This window comes from Rutidosis leptorrhynchoides, chromosome 5 (genome assembly GCF_046630445.1).
Source record: "Rutidosis leptorrhynchoides isolate AG116_Rl617_1_P2 chromosome 5, CSIRO_AGI_Rlap_v1, whole genome shotgun sequence".
In the NCBI taxonomy this organism is placed as follows: Eukaryota; Viridiplantae; Streptophyta; class Magnoliopsida; order Asterales; family Asteraceae; genus Rutidosis; species Rutidosis leptorrhynchoides.
This window is the reverse complement of record NC_092337.1, coordinates 77,932,656-77,950,866: the sequence shown is the minus strand read 5'-3', so window position 1 is coordinate 77,950,866 and position 18,211 is coordinate 77,932,656. Positions and strand designations below refer to the sequence as shown.

Here is an 18,211-nt window from a genome sequence, read left to right as displayed (position 1 = left end):
ACTGCTCACAACTAATTCGTATTGAGTGTATATCTTTAGTCATCTTTTCCATTCGTCTCTCGACAGCATCTATCTTTGAGGAAATGGAATCTAAGTCATGGCTAGAATCGGCTCTAGCTGCTTTAGATGATCTAACGATATCTTTTTCTTGGTGCCACTCATGTCAGTGGGAAGCAGTGTTATCAATAATTTTATAAGCATCAGTTTCGGTTTTCTTCATAATGGAACCACCAGCTGCTATATCTATGTCTTTCCTTGTAGTGATGTCGCATCCTTGGTAGAATATTTGTACTATTTGACAGGTATCTAAACCATATTGCGGACATCCTCTTAATAACTTTCCAAATCTTGTCCACGCCTCATATAGAGTTTCATTCGGTTTCTGTGTAAACGTAACAATTTCTCCTTGAAGTCTTACGGCTTTAGATGCAGGAAAGAATTGTTTAAGAAATTTTCCAACTAAAACGTCCCATGTATCAATCGCCCCTTCAGGTAACGATTCCAACCAATCTTTGGCTTCTCCCTTTAAAGTCCAGGGAAATAACATGAGATATATCTGTTCATCCTCCACTTCTCGGATTTTAAATAGTGTGCAGATCCTATTAAAGGTACGAAGATGTTCATTTGGATCTTCCTTTGGCGAACCACTAAATTGGCATTGATTAGTCACCATGTGTAGAATTTGTCCTTTGATTTCATAATCTGGCGCATTAATGTCTGGATGAGTAATTGCGTGATCTTGGCCAGTGCGTTTAGCTCTCATTCGGTCTTCCATACTTAAAGGTTCCAGATTCTCCATAATTGAATTTGTTGAATCGGAATCACTAGAGGATTCTGATTTAATGGTTCGTTCCTCAACAATCTCTGTTTGAATGATTGGTGGTTCTGGAGGAAAATTTAATGGTTCAGGATCTATGAATCGTCCCTGATTATTCTCCGGATTCTCAATTGTGAGGTCGGGTTCAAAAAATGGATTATCGGAAATTTGAATTGGAGTACTTGGTCGACTGGATGAAGATTCTAAAGAAAAATCAACGGCGGTAATATTTGCTAAATGTCTTGATCTAGTTACAGGTGGTGAACGTACAAAAGGTGGTGAACGTCTTGCTCGGTGCATTCACTGAATATCCTATTAGTTTTTAAAAAGGAAAGAAAAATTATATAAGTTATCCAATCAATAGACTTTTCTGATTTTGCCCACGTTTCGAATAGCCAAAAGATGCAGCAGAGGGGCAGGATTCGTTTGGTCTCAATATAATTGAGGACTGTTTGGCTCCAATAACCCGGTCCACGTACAAATCCAACTATTACTACGAACCAGAAAATTTTGATGTCTATCAATTTAACCACTTAAAATAAATTTTCGTAATTTTAAGAAATTTAGATAAGAAGTAGAATAAAAATCTATGTCCTAAAAACTAGAATAGCGAGAAATAAGAAAGAAAAAGAGTGCGTCGGAAAAAATCGAAAAATAAAAATAAGAAAGAAAAAGAGTGACTTATAGAACTTAAAAACACTCGACTAACTCAACCTTATTACTATCACTAACTTAAAATTATAATCGCAAATTGATATTACTAATTGGAATGATAATTGATACATAGGTAAAAGGCGTCGAGAAATAAGAAAATAGCGCGTCTAAACTTAAAAAGGAACTAAAAATTTAAAACTAAAAGTTGCGTCTTAAAGCTTACAAGTAAAACTATATCCCAAATGGAAATAACTTAAAAAGGTACTAAAACTTAAAAAGGCGTCGCAAAATTCTAAAACACCTAAATCTTAGTCTAAAGAAAAAGCACTTAAGGGATTTTACGGCAAGGCCTAAAAATCTAGAAATAAAAATAACTATGGCAAAAACTATGAATTAAAAATAAATACGAGCGAAAAATACAAAAATTACGCTAAAACTATTAAAAAGGGACAAAATATAAAAATATATAAAAAGTTGTAAAAATTACAATTTTTATAAAAATATTATTTTTATATTATTTATTTTATAAAACTATTAATTTTATAAATTATTAAAACTAATTTAGACTTAAAATACAAATTATAAATAAACTAAACTAAATAATAAAATAATTATAACCTAATTAGAGTTATTAATTAATAATAATTATTATTATAAACCCTAATTTCGTACAGCTTATGTTTCAGACGAGTCAAATCACTCCATACGATCGCATGGAGTGTATGCTATATATTCATGCGATCGCATGAAGTAGAAAATCGGGCCAGATGAGTTGGGCTGCTACAGTGTAGCCCGTAAACTTTTATATATATATTTTTTTCTGTTTTGCTGTTTTGATGTTTTATAAAAAAAACACAATATTTAAATAAAATTTATATTTTTAAATACTAAAAATAAAAATAAAGAAACTTTATAAAACTTATATATTTAACAAACTCTAAAAAATATATAAATTTTTGTTTTTCTTTTTATATTTTTGAATTTTTAAAACGTATTTTTACAAAAACGTATTTTTATAAAAGTAAACTAAAAATAACAATCTTTTTTTTTATATATAGCGTTGCGCTTCCGGCTTTTAAGCTAAATTTTTAAGTTCCCCGGCAGCGGCGCCAAAAATACTTGATGTTAAAGCTAAGGGGTATAAAATACTATTAAATTTTACAAGGAAATACTATTAAATACGATACAATTTTACACAAGATATTTATTTATTTATTGAATGGATATACTTAAACCTTGCTACAACACTTATAGGCAGTGTACCTAATCATACAGTAGTGTAGTTTTTAGTAAGTCTGGTTCGTTCCACAGGGAATCTTTTTCACAAAGTTTAACGCTATATTAGTTTAAATTTATAAAAATACAAATATATATAATATTATTATTATAAAGGGGGTTTTTACCGTTTAATGACCGGTTTGTCGATTTTAAAAACTTTAGTTGCAGTTAAAACAAAATATAAAATATTAAATAAATAAAAGACTTAATTTAAAGCGTAAAGTAAATAACGATAATGAAATTGCGAATAATAAAAGTGCGATAAAATAAACTTGCGATAATTAAAAAGTACGATAATTAAAAGTGCAATTAAATACAATAACAATAAATAAAAATGCCATAATTAGAAGTGCAATTAAATATAAAATAAAGGAAATTAAATATGAAATAAAAGAATTATGCTTATTTAAACTTCCGTAATCATGATGTTTGACATGTTGATTTTAGTTTTATGCCCATGGGTTAATTGTCCTTTGTCCTGGATTATTTAATATGTCCGTCTGGTTTTTGTCCATAACAGTCCATCAGTCATAAATATAAAGTGCGAGTGTCCTCGTCAAATTATCTTTATACCCGAAGTTTAAATATTCCAACTAATTGGGGACTTAAACTGTAACAAGATTTTAATACTTTGTTTAATAATTACACCAGGATGTCGACTGAGTGTAACCCAAGGTTTTAATACTTTGTTATCAATTATGCCAAGTGTCCTTGTACATAATTTTACCCCTGTTTTAATAATTCTAGTGGCTATTAATCCATTCCCGTGTCCGGTTAAATGAACGATTATTCGTACATATAAATACCCCGCCCATCGTGTCCGATCGAGTGTATATGGTTATTTTTAGGTACGTCCAATTGTAAATCTTTATATTAAAATTAACAAACTATCATTTAGTTAAACAAATATAAAGCCCATTAATAGCCCATAGTCTAATTTCCACAAGTGTCGTTCTTTTGTCCAAACCCCAATTATGGTACAAAGCCCAATTACCCAATTTTAATATTTTTAGCCCAACATCATGATTACTTCGGATTAAATAAGCATAATAATAACTTAGCTACGAAACATTAAATTAAAAAGGTTGAATATAACTTACAATGATTAAAAATAGCGTAGCGTTACACGGACAGAATTTCGACTTACACCCTTACAACATTCGCTAACATACCCTTATTATTAGGATTTAAAATTAAAATCAAAATTAAAATATAAATATAAATATATACGTTTACATATAGATAGAGAGATTGATGGATGGATTTTACGTTCACCAAACTGCGAATTTATAGGCCTGTGAACTGAAAAAGGAGCTCATGCGATCGCATGAGCTTTGCTCTTCAAGGCCATGCGATCGCATGGCCAGCTGGGGAGACTCACATTTGGTTGTTTTCTTCTGCCGACGGTTTTATAATATAATATAATATATATATTAATTTTAAGAATTAATTATATTTATGTGCATAGTTGACTTGTAATTTTTAGTCCGTTGCGTCGAGCGTTGAGAGTTGACTCTGGTCCCGGTTCCGGATTTTCGAACGTCCTTGCGTACAATTTAATATCTTGTACTTTGCGTTTTGAATCTTGTACTCTTGTAATTTTGAGACGTTTCTTATCAATAATTGGAACCTCATTGATTGTATTTTGTACTTTTGAGCTTTTTGGTCGTTTGCGTCTTCAATTCGTCGAATCTGTCTTTTGTCTTCACCTTTTATTATTTAAACGAATATCACTTGTAAATAGAATAGTTGCAACTAAAAGCTTGTCTTTCTTGAGGAATAATGCTATGAAATATATGTTCGTTTTTAGCATTATCACGTTATATAACCCACACATATATAAAGTTTAAGTACTCGTGTCTAGTATGTAAAACATAAAAAGCGCATGTATTCTCAGTCCCAAAAATAGTAAAGTAAAAAGGGAAGCTATAACTCACAGTGAATGTGCGGTAAAATCGATACGACAATGTAAGCAAGTAGTAAGTCGGTCCAAACAAGTAAGTTGGTCGATCCAAAAGGTCCTCAACCTAAGTCAAAGATTACTAGATCAGTGAATTGTCCCCAAAGGTTTAAAAGTGAATAAATTAAGTTTAAGTATCATCATCATCATTCGTAAAAGCTAAAGTAATTTTTCAACAAGAATAGAGACCGAAACAAAAGGCTGATTTCGGAAAGCTGTTACGACCTCTATACAAACCGAAAAAGATGCGTGGTCAGTGGCCAAGGCTCCGTATGTGAGTCCTCTAACCGTTGTCCAATTTTCAGTATCTAAATCGTCTTCGTTTGACCGTGGCGACTGTTTAAGTGCGAGTAGGTCAGAAATTTCAGCACAACGTTACAAAGGTGTAGTACTTTTCGGAAGGCTATAAATCCTAAACTGTATATCGGATTTATGTGAGTCTTAAACGAAAAGTCATCTAATCGAAACGAACTAACTGAAAATCAATTTTCCAGAAGCCCAAAGAATCTGATCAGACCCCTAAAAATAGTAAACAAGTGCTCCGGTGGGATTCTTGGTGCTTGATGCTCATCACGGTTCTCATCCTAGATGCTTGTAGCTTCAAGTGTACAACTCATTGATGTGTTAGCATCACTTTGATCAAGATTCAACCATCAACACACAAAATGTCAAGACTAAGTAAGAATTCAACACACTTAAGAGTTTTAGAAGGATGATGAACCAATGTTACATCATATTCTTAGTCTTAACACAAACACAAATTCTATCTACAACAAAAGCTACAAACTTTCATTCAATCAAACAAACAAGACATAATTATGATCAAACAAAGTAATGGAACCCTAAGCTAGAGAGCTTGGATCATTTTCACAAAAGTTATGAGATTACAAAGCTAGAAAGCTTGAATCTTTTATGTTCTTGAAGATCTTGAAAGCATAAAGCTAGATCTTCAAGTTTCATGAAGACCATAAGCACAAGTTTTGATCTTTATAACAAAATAAAGAGACCATAAGCTAGAAAGCTTAGATCTAACAAAAGTAATGAAGATTCAAAGCTAGAAAGCTTGAATCTTGATTGTTCTTGAAGATCCTTGAAGCATGAAGCTAGATCTTCAAGTTACATGAAGACCACAAACACAAGTTTTGATCTTTACAACAAAATAAAGAGATTATAAACTAAAAGATTTAGATCTAACAAAATAAGTGAAGATTCAAAGCTAGAAAGCTTGAATCTTCCATGTTCTTGAAGGATTCAAACCCAAGTTTGAATCTACAAGATATAACAAGATCAAAAAGCTAAAAAGCTTGATCCAAGTATGATGATGATGATGTCGTGTATGAAAGAAGAAGAAGAAGAAGAGAAATAAAACTTAAAACTTATAATTTTTAGAGTGAGAAAGACTAGAGAGAAAATAAGAGAGCAAGTGTGTGTAAATTGTGAATGAGATCAAGTGTGAAATGTGAGAAAATAGCTTGGTATTTATAGGAGATGAGGGTGGTGGGGAGGCCTCTTGGCCGTCGGTCATGGGGGGACACAAGGGGGACAACTTTTGCTTTTTGGTTAATGGTGGTCTAAAGTTGGTGCTTATGTTGAGATCCCATGCAACATTAGTGATAATGGTAAACAAAAATGGTAGTATGTTGGCTCTTGTAAATGGGCATTTGTCTTACATATAAATGGGTCATAAACTTATTAAAATTGGACTAATTAAATAGTCTATTAGCTAGAGTAGGGTGAGCTAAAGTCCAACAAGGTAGAATGTCCAACAAAACTAACTAGTGTGTTCCAGTAAATTACTAAGCGTAATTATGCATCCAAAAACTCAAGTAATTGTTATTATAAAATAACAATTAGTATTACGTAGTCATAATATTCCGATTATGACCCAAGTTAAACGTGTACACAGTACATAGCTCGTTCTAAACGTCAAGTGACACTAACGGTCATAAAAGCTTCTGGGGATCAAGTTAAGTAACCTACATACTTAAAGAAACGTTTTAAGATATAAACGAAAGTAATCAACATGTAGTAAGATCCCAGAGTATAATATAGCTCAGTACGCATAAATACGCAGTTTCGTGAAAGCATAAAGCACGAAAGTAAGTCGAAAAAGCCGGGTCGTTACAGAATAAGAATAAGTGTTTGAAATTGCTAAATTAATTGAAGTTCTAGATCATTTTATTTTATTTTAAGGTTTATTATCGAGGAATTATATTGGTGATTTTGGGTTACTTTGATGGTTGAGTTGACAGGATGATCTTCATGATCATGGTTTCCTATTGATTTAGTGGATCAAGGTCCAAGTCGTGGATATTGGTTGTGGTTTTACTGTCATAGTTATTTCTTTGCTAAAAATACTACATTTCACGTTATTATCACTTGGTTAGATTGTGTGATCGAAACTGTATGGTTTAAGGTTTCAGCGAACTTACCTCACTTATCGTGCTGTTGATCGTGGTTGATTTTTCATTTTTTACATGCTTTTTACTAGGTGATTAGTGATTACCCTTAAGTGGTCAACGTGTGGTGTTGATTTGATTACCGATCGATTCTTAGATTGTTAGGTTGTAGTCATATTTATCGTAATTTTTTTGGACTTTGGTGTATTAGTAAACAGAGTTGCAACATGTATGTTAGGATATGTATTAGATTTGTTGTGCTTTTTGGTAGTTTTGTTTTCATTTTTTTTTTTCGGCAAAAAAACAAACAAATTAAATATAAAGTGAGATTCATCAAAAAGATGAAGTTACTGAACTTACAAACTTAGGCCAGTGTTCAAAAAACATTGCCAAATCAAATGAAAATGAATACAAAGGTCGAACTAATGATTGAACCTGAACATTATAAGAGAATACAAATATGACCAAAACAAATGCTTGCACTGAGATAACATGGACTACACTCCCAAACATTGAAATTGCCTTGAGATAACTTTCTTTTGTCTTGAACTCAGTCGACAAAGTTTAATCAGACCTTCATTATATTGCAAATATTCTTCAAACTAAAAATTTCGATGGTTGTATAACTCGTTGATTCTTTTAAACATTCTAACCCATATTACATGCTCCACTATGACATTGAATATTTCTTGAGCAACCTTTCAAAACCTTCTTTTAAGGACATACATGACCTTTCTTGACCATATATTCTTGACTAGTTAAGAATTGCACTTGAAAGTGATTGACCATTGAACTCGCTATTCGACATTTTTTCTTGTTCCCGAGACCGTGGGTGTTCCATGAAGCGATCCTCATGGTTTCGATTTCTTATTGGCCGACTTGATAGGCAACTCCTCGGCCGCCATTTTCTCCATCAAGTTTTGTTTTCTTGATAGAATTATTTCATTTTCAATAAATGTATTTTTACACAGCTCTAAATTCGTTAACAATAAAGTAAAACGAACTGAGGGTTCTTTTTGTAATTTACAGTTGGAGATGAAATAATATATCTTGGATCAATCGTTGAATCCAAATAAAAATCAACTAATTATTATTACTGTATTTATTTATCATCAGATTGGTCGTGTCGTGTCCCCATCTCATCTACGAGAGCCACATACACCCACCCCCAATTCTAATTTAAAACCCTCCATCAATCAATCAATCAATCGGATCCATTTATTATAATATACTTTTTAATCAATAAGTACAATACTACTGTTCATCATTTTCATTAACTCTGTGTTCATCTGTACGTATTTCATAATTTATGATCATACATCTCTTTCTATTACATCTTGATTCCCTTATTTGTATGTATATATAATATATATACCTGTGTCTGTGCGTGGGTTATGAAATCTCATTCTTCTCGTTTTTATTGATTTGAGATAAAAAAATTTCGTTCTTTTCGTTACTATTGGATTGGATTGGATTAATAGGCAATTATAAATTTGGTAATTGAATGCTTGGATCGAGTTATGGTTAGGTTATATATTCATAGTTTTAGTTTTTGCGATTGTTATAATGTGAGCTAACCTAAAATCTGTTTATATCATCATGCTCATATATTTAGATCTCACATTTGATGATTATTGCTGGTTGATCGGCTTTATTTGTTTTATCTTTCTCAATTAGTATGTTTACATTTTGTTGTCAACTGGAGATGTTAAATTTTGTTTGATCTCAATTTTGCAGGTTCTTGTTACATAGCTGATAATGGGTGCGGCTAAAAACAATGTCAGTGTGGATGAAGGAACACTTGAAATTGGAATGGGTAATAAGCTTATGCTTTTCTTTCTCGAATTAGCAGATAGAGATAATGTGTCACAACTTCAAATCTAGCAACTTGACTTATTTTTTTTCATTTGCTTTGTACTGATACGACGGTAGTATATATCTTTTGGATTTGATTGGCAGCTATAATTTTGCATCAAAAATCATGAAATTGGTTTTTGTTTGTTTGATTAAGAACCCACATATGTGTGTTTATGAATTAGTAACATAGATGATCATTGACTATGCATGATTTATAAAATCGCTACTTGATGTTTGAGCAGAATACAGAACTGTATCTGGAGTTGCTGGACCATTGGTCATCCTTGATAAAGTGAAGGTTAGTTTGTATACTTTTCTTTAAGCTTTTATACATTTTTCATCAGTCTTTTGTAATATTTATTTTTATAATATTCTGTTATATGTATGCATACTCTGTAGCTGCAGTCCACTGATTTTGTTTTTTTGAATGCCCTATTTATATACTAACAGGGACCAAAGTATCAAGAGATTGTTAATATTCGTTTAGGAGATGGTACAACCAGACGTGGTCAGGTTTTGGAAGTTGATGGAGAGAAAGCTGTTGTTCAGGTCAATAGATGCTTGATTAAAAAAAAAAAAACTAATTTACACTCTGTTAATTCGTCATTTTGATCACTATTTAATGTAACAAGTTTTGTGATTTTGTTTAACTAATAGTCTAATGTATCATTGTCAGCATGAATGCAATTACACCATTAATTAATGAAGTTTGCTTGGCGTTGTGTAAATTGTTTTTGTATATGCTAAACTAATATATTTTTTGCGTTGATCAGGTCTTCGAAGGAACATCTGGAATAGACAACAAATTCACAACTGTGCAGTTCACCGGGGAGGTACATAAGCTTAGTTGTTTTCAGTTGCTGTGTGTCTACATTGATTTGTCACTCTAAGAAAAAGTTTCAGTTTTTACTTGCTTGCAGTTTTTCTCTGTTAGATTAAATGTCATAATGTCTATATGTGAGCGGGGACGGCTAAACTCATTATTTTATACTCTCAATTTTTTAAACTAATTACTTTAGGATTTAACTTTAGATTATCTTCAAGAGTATGCATAATTATATTTGGAACTAGGCTGAACTACATTAACACCTTTTCTTTTTTTTTTTTATTCTAGCCACTCAAATCAATTATATAAGGCTATGTTTGGTTATGAGCTTTTTAGAGCTTTTAGGAGCTTTTAGCTTCTATCTTTTATGAAAAAACTCCTATCTAATAAAAAGCTTCATTTGGTTAAAAGAGCTTAAAGCTTTTAGACGGAGGGAAAAAACTAAAAGCTAATAAAACTAGCGTTTGAGAAAAAGATCCTAACTTTTTTTCATTTTGCTCTTTATTTTAATACCTAAATACATATAAAAAGCTAGCTACCAGTTACCAGATACTTGCTACAAGCTAGCAGCTAAAAGTTACCAGCTACGAACTATTTTTGCCAAACAAACCCTTAGATGTATTTAGTTTTATGCTTTTCTTTCAGCTTTTTAAACTTATGTCTTCTGTGTACTTCATATTAAGTTACAGTGTTTAAATAAGTGATTGATATATTTTCAGGTCTTAAAAACTCCTGTTTCCATGGATATGCTTGGGCGCATATTCAACGGCTCTGGGAAGCCAATTGATAATGGCCCTCCCATTTTGCCCGAGGCTTACCTGGATATTTCTGGCAAGTGTGAATTACTCTGGTTACTTCTTAAATTTCTTACGTTTTGCGTTTTACGATTTTTGTTTAACGTTGCAAATAATGTTTGTATACATGTATACAACATATGAAAACATGATCATTATCTTGCAATACCATTTACTGCTCTGTATTCAGTTTATTATTAGTCTAAAGCATTTTTGCCACAGCAATCATGTTGAAAGCTAGATGTGGCCATTTCAATTTCAATCCATTTATATATGAATATGTTAATGTGGGTCGTGTGTTATTTTTACCCTGCCGCTCATTCTTCTACCTCTACTGAAAGCCACAAGCTCTTTGTCTCTACACACTCAAGCTTGGAGATATATGTTAAGCATAAGTAACAAATTCTAATATTATTATTTTTTTGAATTATTTCAGGAAGTTCTATTAATCCGAGTGAGAGGACATATCCTGAAGAAATGATACAGACCGGTATCTCGACAATTGATGTGATGAACTCGATTGCTAGAGGACAAAAGATTCCTCTATTTTCTGCTGCTGGTCTTCCACACAATGAAATTGCTGCTCAGATCTGTCGTCAAGCTGGTTTGGTTAAGCGCTTGGAAAAGACCGAAAACTTGCTTGAGGTATATGTTGCTCTCGAGTCTCTTTAATATTTGCTAATTAATAATAATAGGGCTTATTATCATGTCCTCTATGGATGGTGTGGTTACCATCAAGTGATGCTTGATGATGTGGCAATTTTGACCTGTTTATTGGTTTAATTATAATACTTCGTATAAATTATTACTAACGAGTCAGATACTAAGATTGTTCAAATAAACTCGAACGTCACACATGTACCTTTTATTCTTACAACCTTTAAACAGTTCTATTCTAAATTTCTAATAGAGTAGTTTATCATAAGGAGCAAATTTTTGTTATCATATTTAACATGTTAGCTATGTATAAAAGGGCAAAACTGCTTAATGTTCAAACTGAGCTCAACCTGTTTCGATTCGAACTGAAATCTGTTCCCCGAACCCATTTTGACCCATTACCCGATCCACCTGAACCCACCTGTTTTTCCACCTCTGATGTGTTCTACCCAAATAGACATTTGGCAAATAGTGAACTACTCATCCTCAGTGGGGCGTTTCTTGTTTTACACACGGAAGTACGGAACCAAAGTTTTTTGTTCAGCTGTTGTGTGTATTAATTTTAGTTGTTACATTTTGATTTCTTAGTACGTGCTTGTTGCTCACTAAACAACTTGGCACGTGTGTCTACAGTCGGGTGGAGAAGAGGACAACTTCGCCATTGTTTTTGCCGCTATGGGTGTTAACATGGAGACTGCACAGTTTTTCAAACGTGATTTTGAGGAAAATGGATCAATGGAGAGAGTCACTCTTTTTCTGAATCTTGTAAGTCCTTCGTATGCGTTTCTTTTTCTTTATATAATAATATATTATATTATATTATAATAGCTGTTTGTAACTGCCTCCACTTTCTAACACCTTTTATAGGCCAACGACCCTACAATAGAGCGAATCATCACTCCTCGTATTGCTTTGACAACAGCAGAATATTTAGCGTACGAATGTGGCAAACACGTTCTTGTCATCTTAACAGACATGAGTTCTTATGCTGATGCTCTTCGTGAGGTAATCATCATCCTCACTGACACTTTCCTTTTGTTGCTTGTTTTCTCACAAAGCAACTAATTGGGCACTTTAAGCGACATTTATAACCCTTTTTCACAAAACTTTTTTTTTTTTTTTAATTATAAATTTTTTCACGAATCTTGCAGGTATCTGCTGCTAGAGAAGAAGTGCCTGGAAGACGTGGATATCCTGGGTATATGTATACTGATCTGGCAACAATTTATGAGCGTGCTGGACGTATTGAAGGCCGAAAGGGCTCCATCACACAAATTCCTATTCTGACTATGCCTAATGACGGTATTGTTTATTTATCTTTTTTGTTAATTTTCTTTTATCCATATATCTGAATTTGAACTTAAATTGGTACTAATTCTCCGTTATCCAGATATCACACATCCTACTCCTGATCTTACTGGTTATATTACTGAAGGACAGATATACATTGACAGACAGCTACACAACAGACAGGTTAGGCTGAACGTTTTTATGGAAATAGGTGGTGTTTGGTTTGTCATTAATTAATTACTGAAGGACAGATATACATTGAAAGTTTGTTGATATGATTAAATTGACAGATTTACCCACCAATCAACGTCCTTCCATCCCTTTCTCGATTGATGAAGGTAAATTTCATGTTTATGTCAACTAATAAACTGGAATTACAAGGCATTTGGTCTAATCAGAAGTTGTATTGTATGTTTGCAGAGTGCTATTGGTGAGGGTATGACTCGCAGAGACCATTCTGACGTCTCCAATCAGGTCAAGATTTTTTTTTTTTTTTTAACTTATTTTTATCTTCACTTCAAAAGATTTATAGTCGTTCCTGATGAAATTTATGAATGTCAATGATGATAAATGTCCAGCTATATGCAAATTATGCTATCGGTAAAGATGTCCAGGCAATGAAAGCTGTGGTTGGAGAAGAAGCTCTCTCTTCTGAAGATTTGGTCAGTGTTGAATATATAATAAATATAATATAAATAAAACATATATGAAAGAGATATATTTAACTATTTAGATTCATGTGCACTGATATCTTTTTGTTATCAGTGTTAAACCATTGGTTGTACTTTATTTCTTTTATAATAATAATAATTGGACATAAGGTGTTTACGGGTCAATCCACCAATATTGCCACCTCTAATTAAATCTGTATTTTAATTTATAATTAAACATTAAACATTAAAAGTAAATGTGTGTATAGGCACACATTTATTTTGATCTTTTAATTAAACAATGTCGTTTTGTGTTGTATGAACAGCTATACTTGGAATTTTTGGACAAGTTCGAGAGGAAGTTTGTGGCCCAAGGAGCATACGACACACGAAACATCTTTCAGTCACTGGATCTGGCATGGACACTTTTAAGGATCTTTCCCCGTGAGCTTCTTCATCGTATTCCAGCCAAGACCCTCGATGCCTTCTATAGCCGTGAGGCAACCAACTGAACGGGTCAACCTTTCTTATGATACTTATTTATTAATTGAACCTTCTCATATGAAATAAAAAGGGGTTCTGGATTTTGTGTTTGATTTTGATGAAAATGAAAACCTGAGCGCCTCCAATGTTGATTCTTTTTCATAGGAGGCAGTTAGGTTATGTCATGTATGTTTAAATGTTTATAAGCAGACATTTAGTCTTTTTGCAGACACACGGGGCTGTTCGAATTTTGTTAACAGCCCTCACCATTCATTATTTGTTGATTGCACACTTGTACGGAAGCATTTGTTACTCGTGAAAGTTTCTCGTTTGTTTTCTATTGTTAATATGTTATATATGGTGTTGTTTTGGGTGGTTTTTGCAATTGAATACAGGTCTTTGACAAGTCTTTCTACCAGTTTTTGCAACCGAACTAATACCATAAACTAAACATACGGGGATTCATTTTTGGTTCTTGATTTGAGGACAAGTTCGATTTCGCTACCAGTTTGGTATGGTAAACCGAACATTGATACCGAATTAATGAATGCGTCTTTTTTATCTGGTTTACATAATGCAAGTGTTTTCGTTTTTTCTTGTTCTTTTTCTTTGAGATTTCATGATCGGTGCTAGCCGCACAAACTGTTTTTAAATGTGTTTCCGTATTCGTTGGTATACCTTACAAACGAAAATAAACGTAAGTTTCAAAAAGCCGAAAGTCAATTTTCGGTTCCACGAAAAAGCCGGTAGTGAATCAAAACCGAAATCAATACCGCTTTCATAAATCAGTTTGGTATTCAAATCTTAGAAATTGTTCGTTTCAGGTTTCAAGATTTTCGGTTTCGGTACGGCTCAATACTGATCTCATAATACTGATCTCATCCCTAAAATGTAGCATTTATTGTATTGTCTATCAACGTGAGCTTAAAGCCTTACTTTCAATAATGGGCTTCTGGCCTAGCAATACGGGGAAGCCCACCTTGAGGTTGTGAGTTGGAGTCCCATCGTGGACAGAGGTGTGTGTTTGATGTTCATAAAAAAGTAATCACACATGTATGGATGCCATCATCGTAAGCAAATAAGTTGAGAATGGAATTGGCACCTCATCATGTTGACTTAAAGAGTCAAACCATTGACATTTAAAACTTCAATTTTGGTACTGAAGCACCAAGGAGTCTATTACAGCGTAAGCAATACAAAAAATAACATGATATTCCAATTTCCACAAATTCTTCTACCGCATAACTTTAGCTATTTCTCAAATCCACAACACATATTCCGATGCGTCATGTCCAGCTCGGTAAGATTATACAGAGTAACAACCTTGGTATCATCGATCTAAATATCTGCGTTTCAAGTGTGAAAAATAGTATCAAGAATTATCAGTTTTACTTTACAGAGCAGTACCAAATAAAGTGTTCACAGAAGAACTTTCATTACCCATTTTGATGTCTTCGTTTTTAGCTTCCTCCGTGTTATTGTTAAACGACTGTATAAGCGCCTTTTGCGAAGGTAATTCGGCAATGAAAAGAAGAGTTTGAGCCCAACCAGCATACTTCCCGTATTTTTCTACAAATGCATCAGCCACTCGGCTGCAAAGCTTGGGTGTCAAACGTGCGCCCGCCAGCTCAGGGATTAAATATCTAGTTGCGATCTTGTTCAGCCCATGCAATAATAGACTTTTCAAATTTAATAATTGTGTTTCGTGCTACGAGCTGTCTCAAGAAATAATGTACATTACGGACCTCCTAATTTCTAGAGGTGGCCATTTACTTATGAATGGAGTGATTTGTGTTGTTTAGCTAAAAAGGGAATGGTTAAAAGTCACCCAGGTCAAACTTGGCCAAAACTCGGGATTACTTGGGAAATCAGTCAAAAGTGGTCAAAACTAGGTCAAAAACGGTCAAAGTCAACATCCGAGTACTCCTTATAAAGTCTCGACCAAATACTCACCGAGTAGCAATTTTTGCAACGTTGTTAATTATTATACGGGATTACTCGGAAAATCAGTCAAAATTGGTCAAAACTCAGTCATAATAGGTGAAAGTCAAAATTGGTCAACATTCGAGTACTCCCGCTAAAGTCCCGACCGAATAATCCCCGCGTAGCAATTTTGCAATCTTGCCTATTATTATAGTATTGGTAAATCATATACATGCATTCAATATCAATTCAATTCAATTCAATTATTAAATGGAAATAAAGTACTAAATTCGACCCATTACCCAACCCGCCCATCTTGACACCTCCAATTCTAAAGATTAAAGAACTACGGAGTATGTAGAAGTGGACACTAATCAGTAATCACCCACTTGAACATCAAATCATGCCTCAGTTACATATAACGAATAAACAATCATTCCAAAAACAACAAACATGTATTGAATGAACATATGAATAACTTATAGAAACTCACCTTCCAGACATGTGTATCAACAGGAACAGCATGGTGTTGATCTAGAGAAAACAAAGCTATGCATGCTGCCACTTTGGGCCCCACTCCAGGTAAAGTAGTGAGAGCCTCAATCGCACTTCGAAGATCTAATTTTCGTAACGAAGCAAGCCACTCTACACCTCCACCAGGTTTTGATTGCAGTACTTTTACAGTGCCAGTTATGTAGTTGGCCCTGCTCATTGTAAACGAGGAATATGATGAGATACTTAAAGGTGGAAAAAAGGCCGTCTGTCGGGTTGAGTGATGGGCCCGACTGGTTTAAATTGACCCAAAAACCTTTTTTGTCCAATTAACTAAGTTTTACTAATTCTATATAAACCAAGGTTGGAAAAGCCGCGAGTCAGAGGTGAGTCGGTCGGGACTTTGAAACTACTAGTCGGTCAAGTCGGGGTCGAGTCAGACGTTGACAGTTTTAGTTATATATACTCCATATATTTAACATATACTGTATATTACACACAAGTATATTTAAACATAAATATTTCATAGATAAATATTTGAAACATATGTATAGGGCACAAAATCTTAGTATTAAAAATATTAAATTGACATAACTTTGACCAACCTTGACTTTGACCGACTTTGACTGACTTTGACCGACTTTGACCGAATTTGACCTGACTTTTTAGTGTTGACCGACTAGTTAGACGTTTTTGTCAAAAGGTAGAAAAAAGGCCGTCTGGTAGGTTGGGTGTTGGGCCCCGGATGATTGAACTGAAACCTTTTTTGTCCAATTAACTACATATTACTAATTCTATAAAAACTTCATCAAAGATTCAAGACAACCTTATATAGACTTGTGATTTTGAGGTAATATCTTCAAAATTCAAAGTTGAGCAAACTGCAACACATTTCCATTTCGATTTTATTTGGTTACCTAGCTTTAACCATAAAGCATATCGATCCAACTTTTTTTGTCACTACGTTTCTTTTTAGCTAAAATTTCTAAAAATAATTTACTTTAGAGAATACACTAGCTATGATAGAGGTTTTCAGAAAAGCAAGCAAGTTTAAGTTGCCATTTCTTGTTAGTATTTGCCTGCAAAGCTCATATCGATTTCGTCACCAATGCATTATCAAACATGTTTACATTTCACCTAAACTAACAATTCTATTACATATAAATGCTTCCACAAAAATGATTGCAATTCATATCAAGCATACAATCAAAAAGTAACAACTTTAACAACAAATAGTCTAACCTGTACCCAAAACCAGCTTTTCTCAGCTCATCCTCGGAAACTTTCGACAACCGATCCAAAGAAGGGAACTCATAAAAGTCAATCCCTTCAACCACACCAACATGATTACCCAACCTAGAAACAAAATCAACCATTTGTGTAATCCTCTTAATATTATTATTAGAAGAGCAAATAAACTGAATTAAACACTCAAGTGGGTCCTGTCTCAATACTCTAGCACCACTCAAACACACTGCCAACTCAGCAAACCTTGAATCACTTTTAGAAAACTCATCCCATACATCACTTAAACAAATACCCATATTTAAAAAATCCAATAAAGCAGCTTTAGCAGCAGCTTGATCAGAATCAAGGGTATTGTGAAAACAATATAAAATGTTACTTTGGTCAGAATCTTGAAGTTGCTTGAGGGAAATAAGGTGGGACCCAACAACACCCGTGAACTGAAAAGGGGTTGTTTGTTTCCATCTGAATGTTTGGCCAGTGGGGAACGTGAGAGGTAAAAAGAGCTCTGATTTGTTTAAATTGAGGGAAACCCAGTTAGGGTTTTGATGAATTTTTTTAGGGTTTTTGGAAAGATCGAGTCTTTTGGGTTTCTTGGAAGAGTAGTAAGAAGATACAGTGGTGGGTTTGGGGGTTGCGGTGGTTAGTGACGGTGGCGGTAGGATGGGCCGGTGTCTCTTCATGTTTAATTTTGTGACGGATAATTGCAGTTGCAATTGCATACAGTTTGTAATTTTGTTTTACAATATTAGCTACCAATGTACAGTTCACGAAAGTTTAGTGACTAAAAACATAAATTTAAAATATTTCATTTTTAGTCCTCCAACTATCATACGTGTACATTTATGGATAGAAAAGAATACTCCATAAAGTTTGCGTTTTGATT

General features: G+C 33.6%; 2 protein-coding genes across 3 annotated transcripts; one reads left to right on the top strand and one right to left on the bottom strand.

The window, feature by feature from the left end:
- Nucleotides 1-9,690: 9,690 nt before the first annotated feature.
- LOC139848243 (V-type proton ATPase subunit B 2) lies at nucleotides 9,691-13,976 on the top strand. 2 transcript variants are annotated; one of them, XM_071837978.1, is made up of 11 exons: nucleotides 9,691-9,798; nucleotides 10,511-10,622; nucleotides 11,022-11,230; nucleotides 11,876-12,007; nucleotides 12,110-12,247; nucleotides 12,394-12,544; nucleotides 12,633-12,715; nucleotides 12,823-12,870; nucleotides 12,953-13,006; nucleotides 13,111-13,194; nucleotides 13,509-13,976. In XM_071837978.1, the coding sequence occupies exons 2-11, from the start codon at nucleotides 10,532-10,534 to the stop codon at nucleotides 13,692-13,694; spliced, it is 1,176 nt and encodes a 391-aa protein (XP_071694079.1). In that variant the 5' UTR covers nucleotides 9,691-9,798; nucleotides 10,511-10,531; the 3' UTR covers nucleotides 13,695-13,976. The 2 variants fall into 2 exon arrangements, with proteins under 2 accessions (XP_071694079.1, XP_071694080.1); XM_071837979.1 differs by having other exon boundaries at nucleotides 10,511-10,626; nucleotides 11,026-11,230.
- Nucleotides 13,977-14,769: 793 nt separating this feature from the next.
- On the bottom strand, nucleotides 14,770-18,029 carry LOC139847721 (N-glycosylase/DNA lyase OGG1). The gene is made up of 4 exons (XM_071837444.1): nucleotides 17,323-18,029; nucleotides 16,082-16,292; nucleotides 15,106-15,319; nucleotides 14,770-15,011 (listed from the first exon to the last, which is right to left on the bottom strand). The coding sequence occupies exons 1-4, from the start codon at nucleotides 18,006-18,008 to the stop codon at nucleotides 15,004-15,006; spliced, it is 1,119 nt and encodes a 372-aa protein (XP_071693545.1). The 5' UTR covers nucleotides 18,009-18,029; the 3' UTR covers nucleotides 14,770-15,003.
- Between the last annotated feature and the right edge of the window lie 182 nt (nucleotides 18,030-18,211).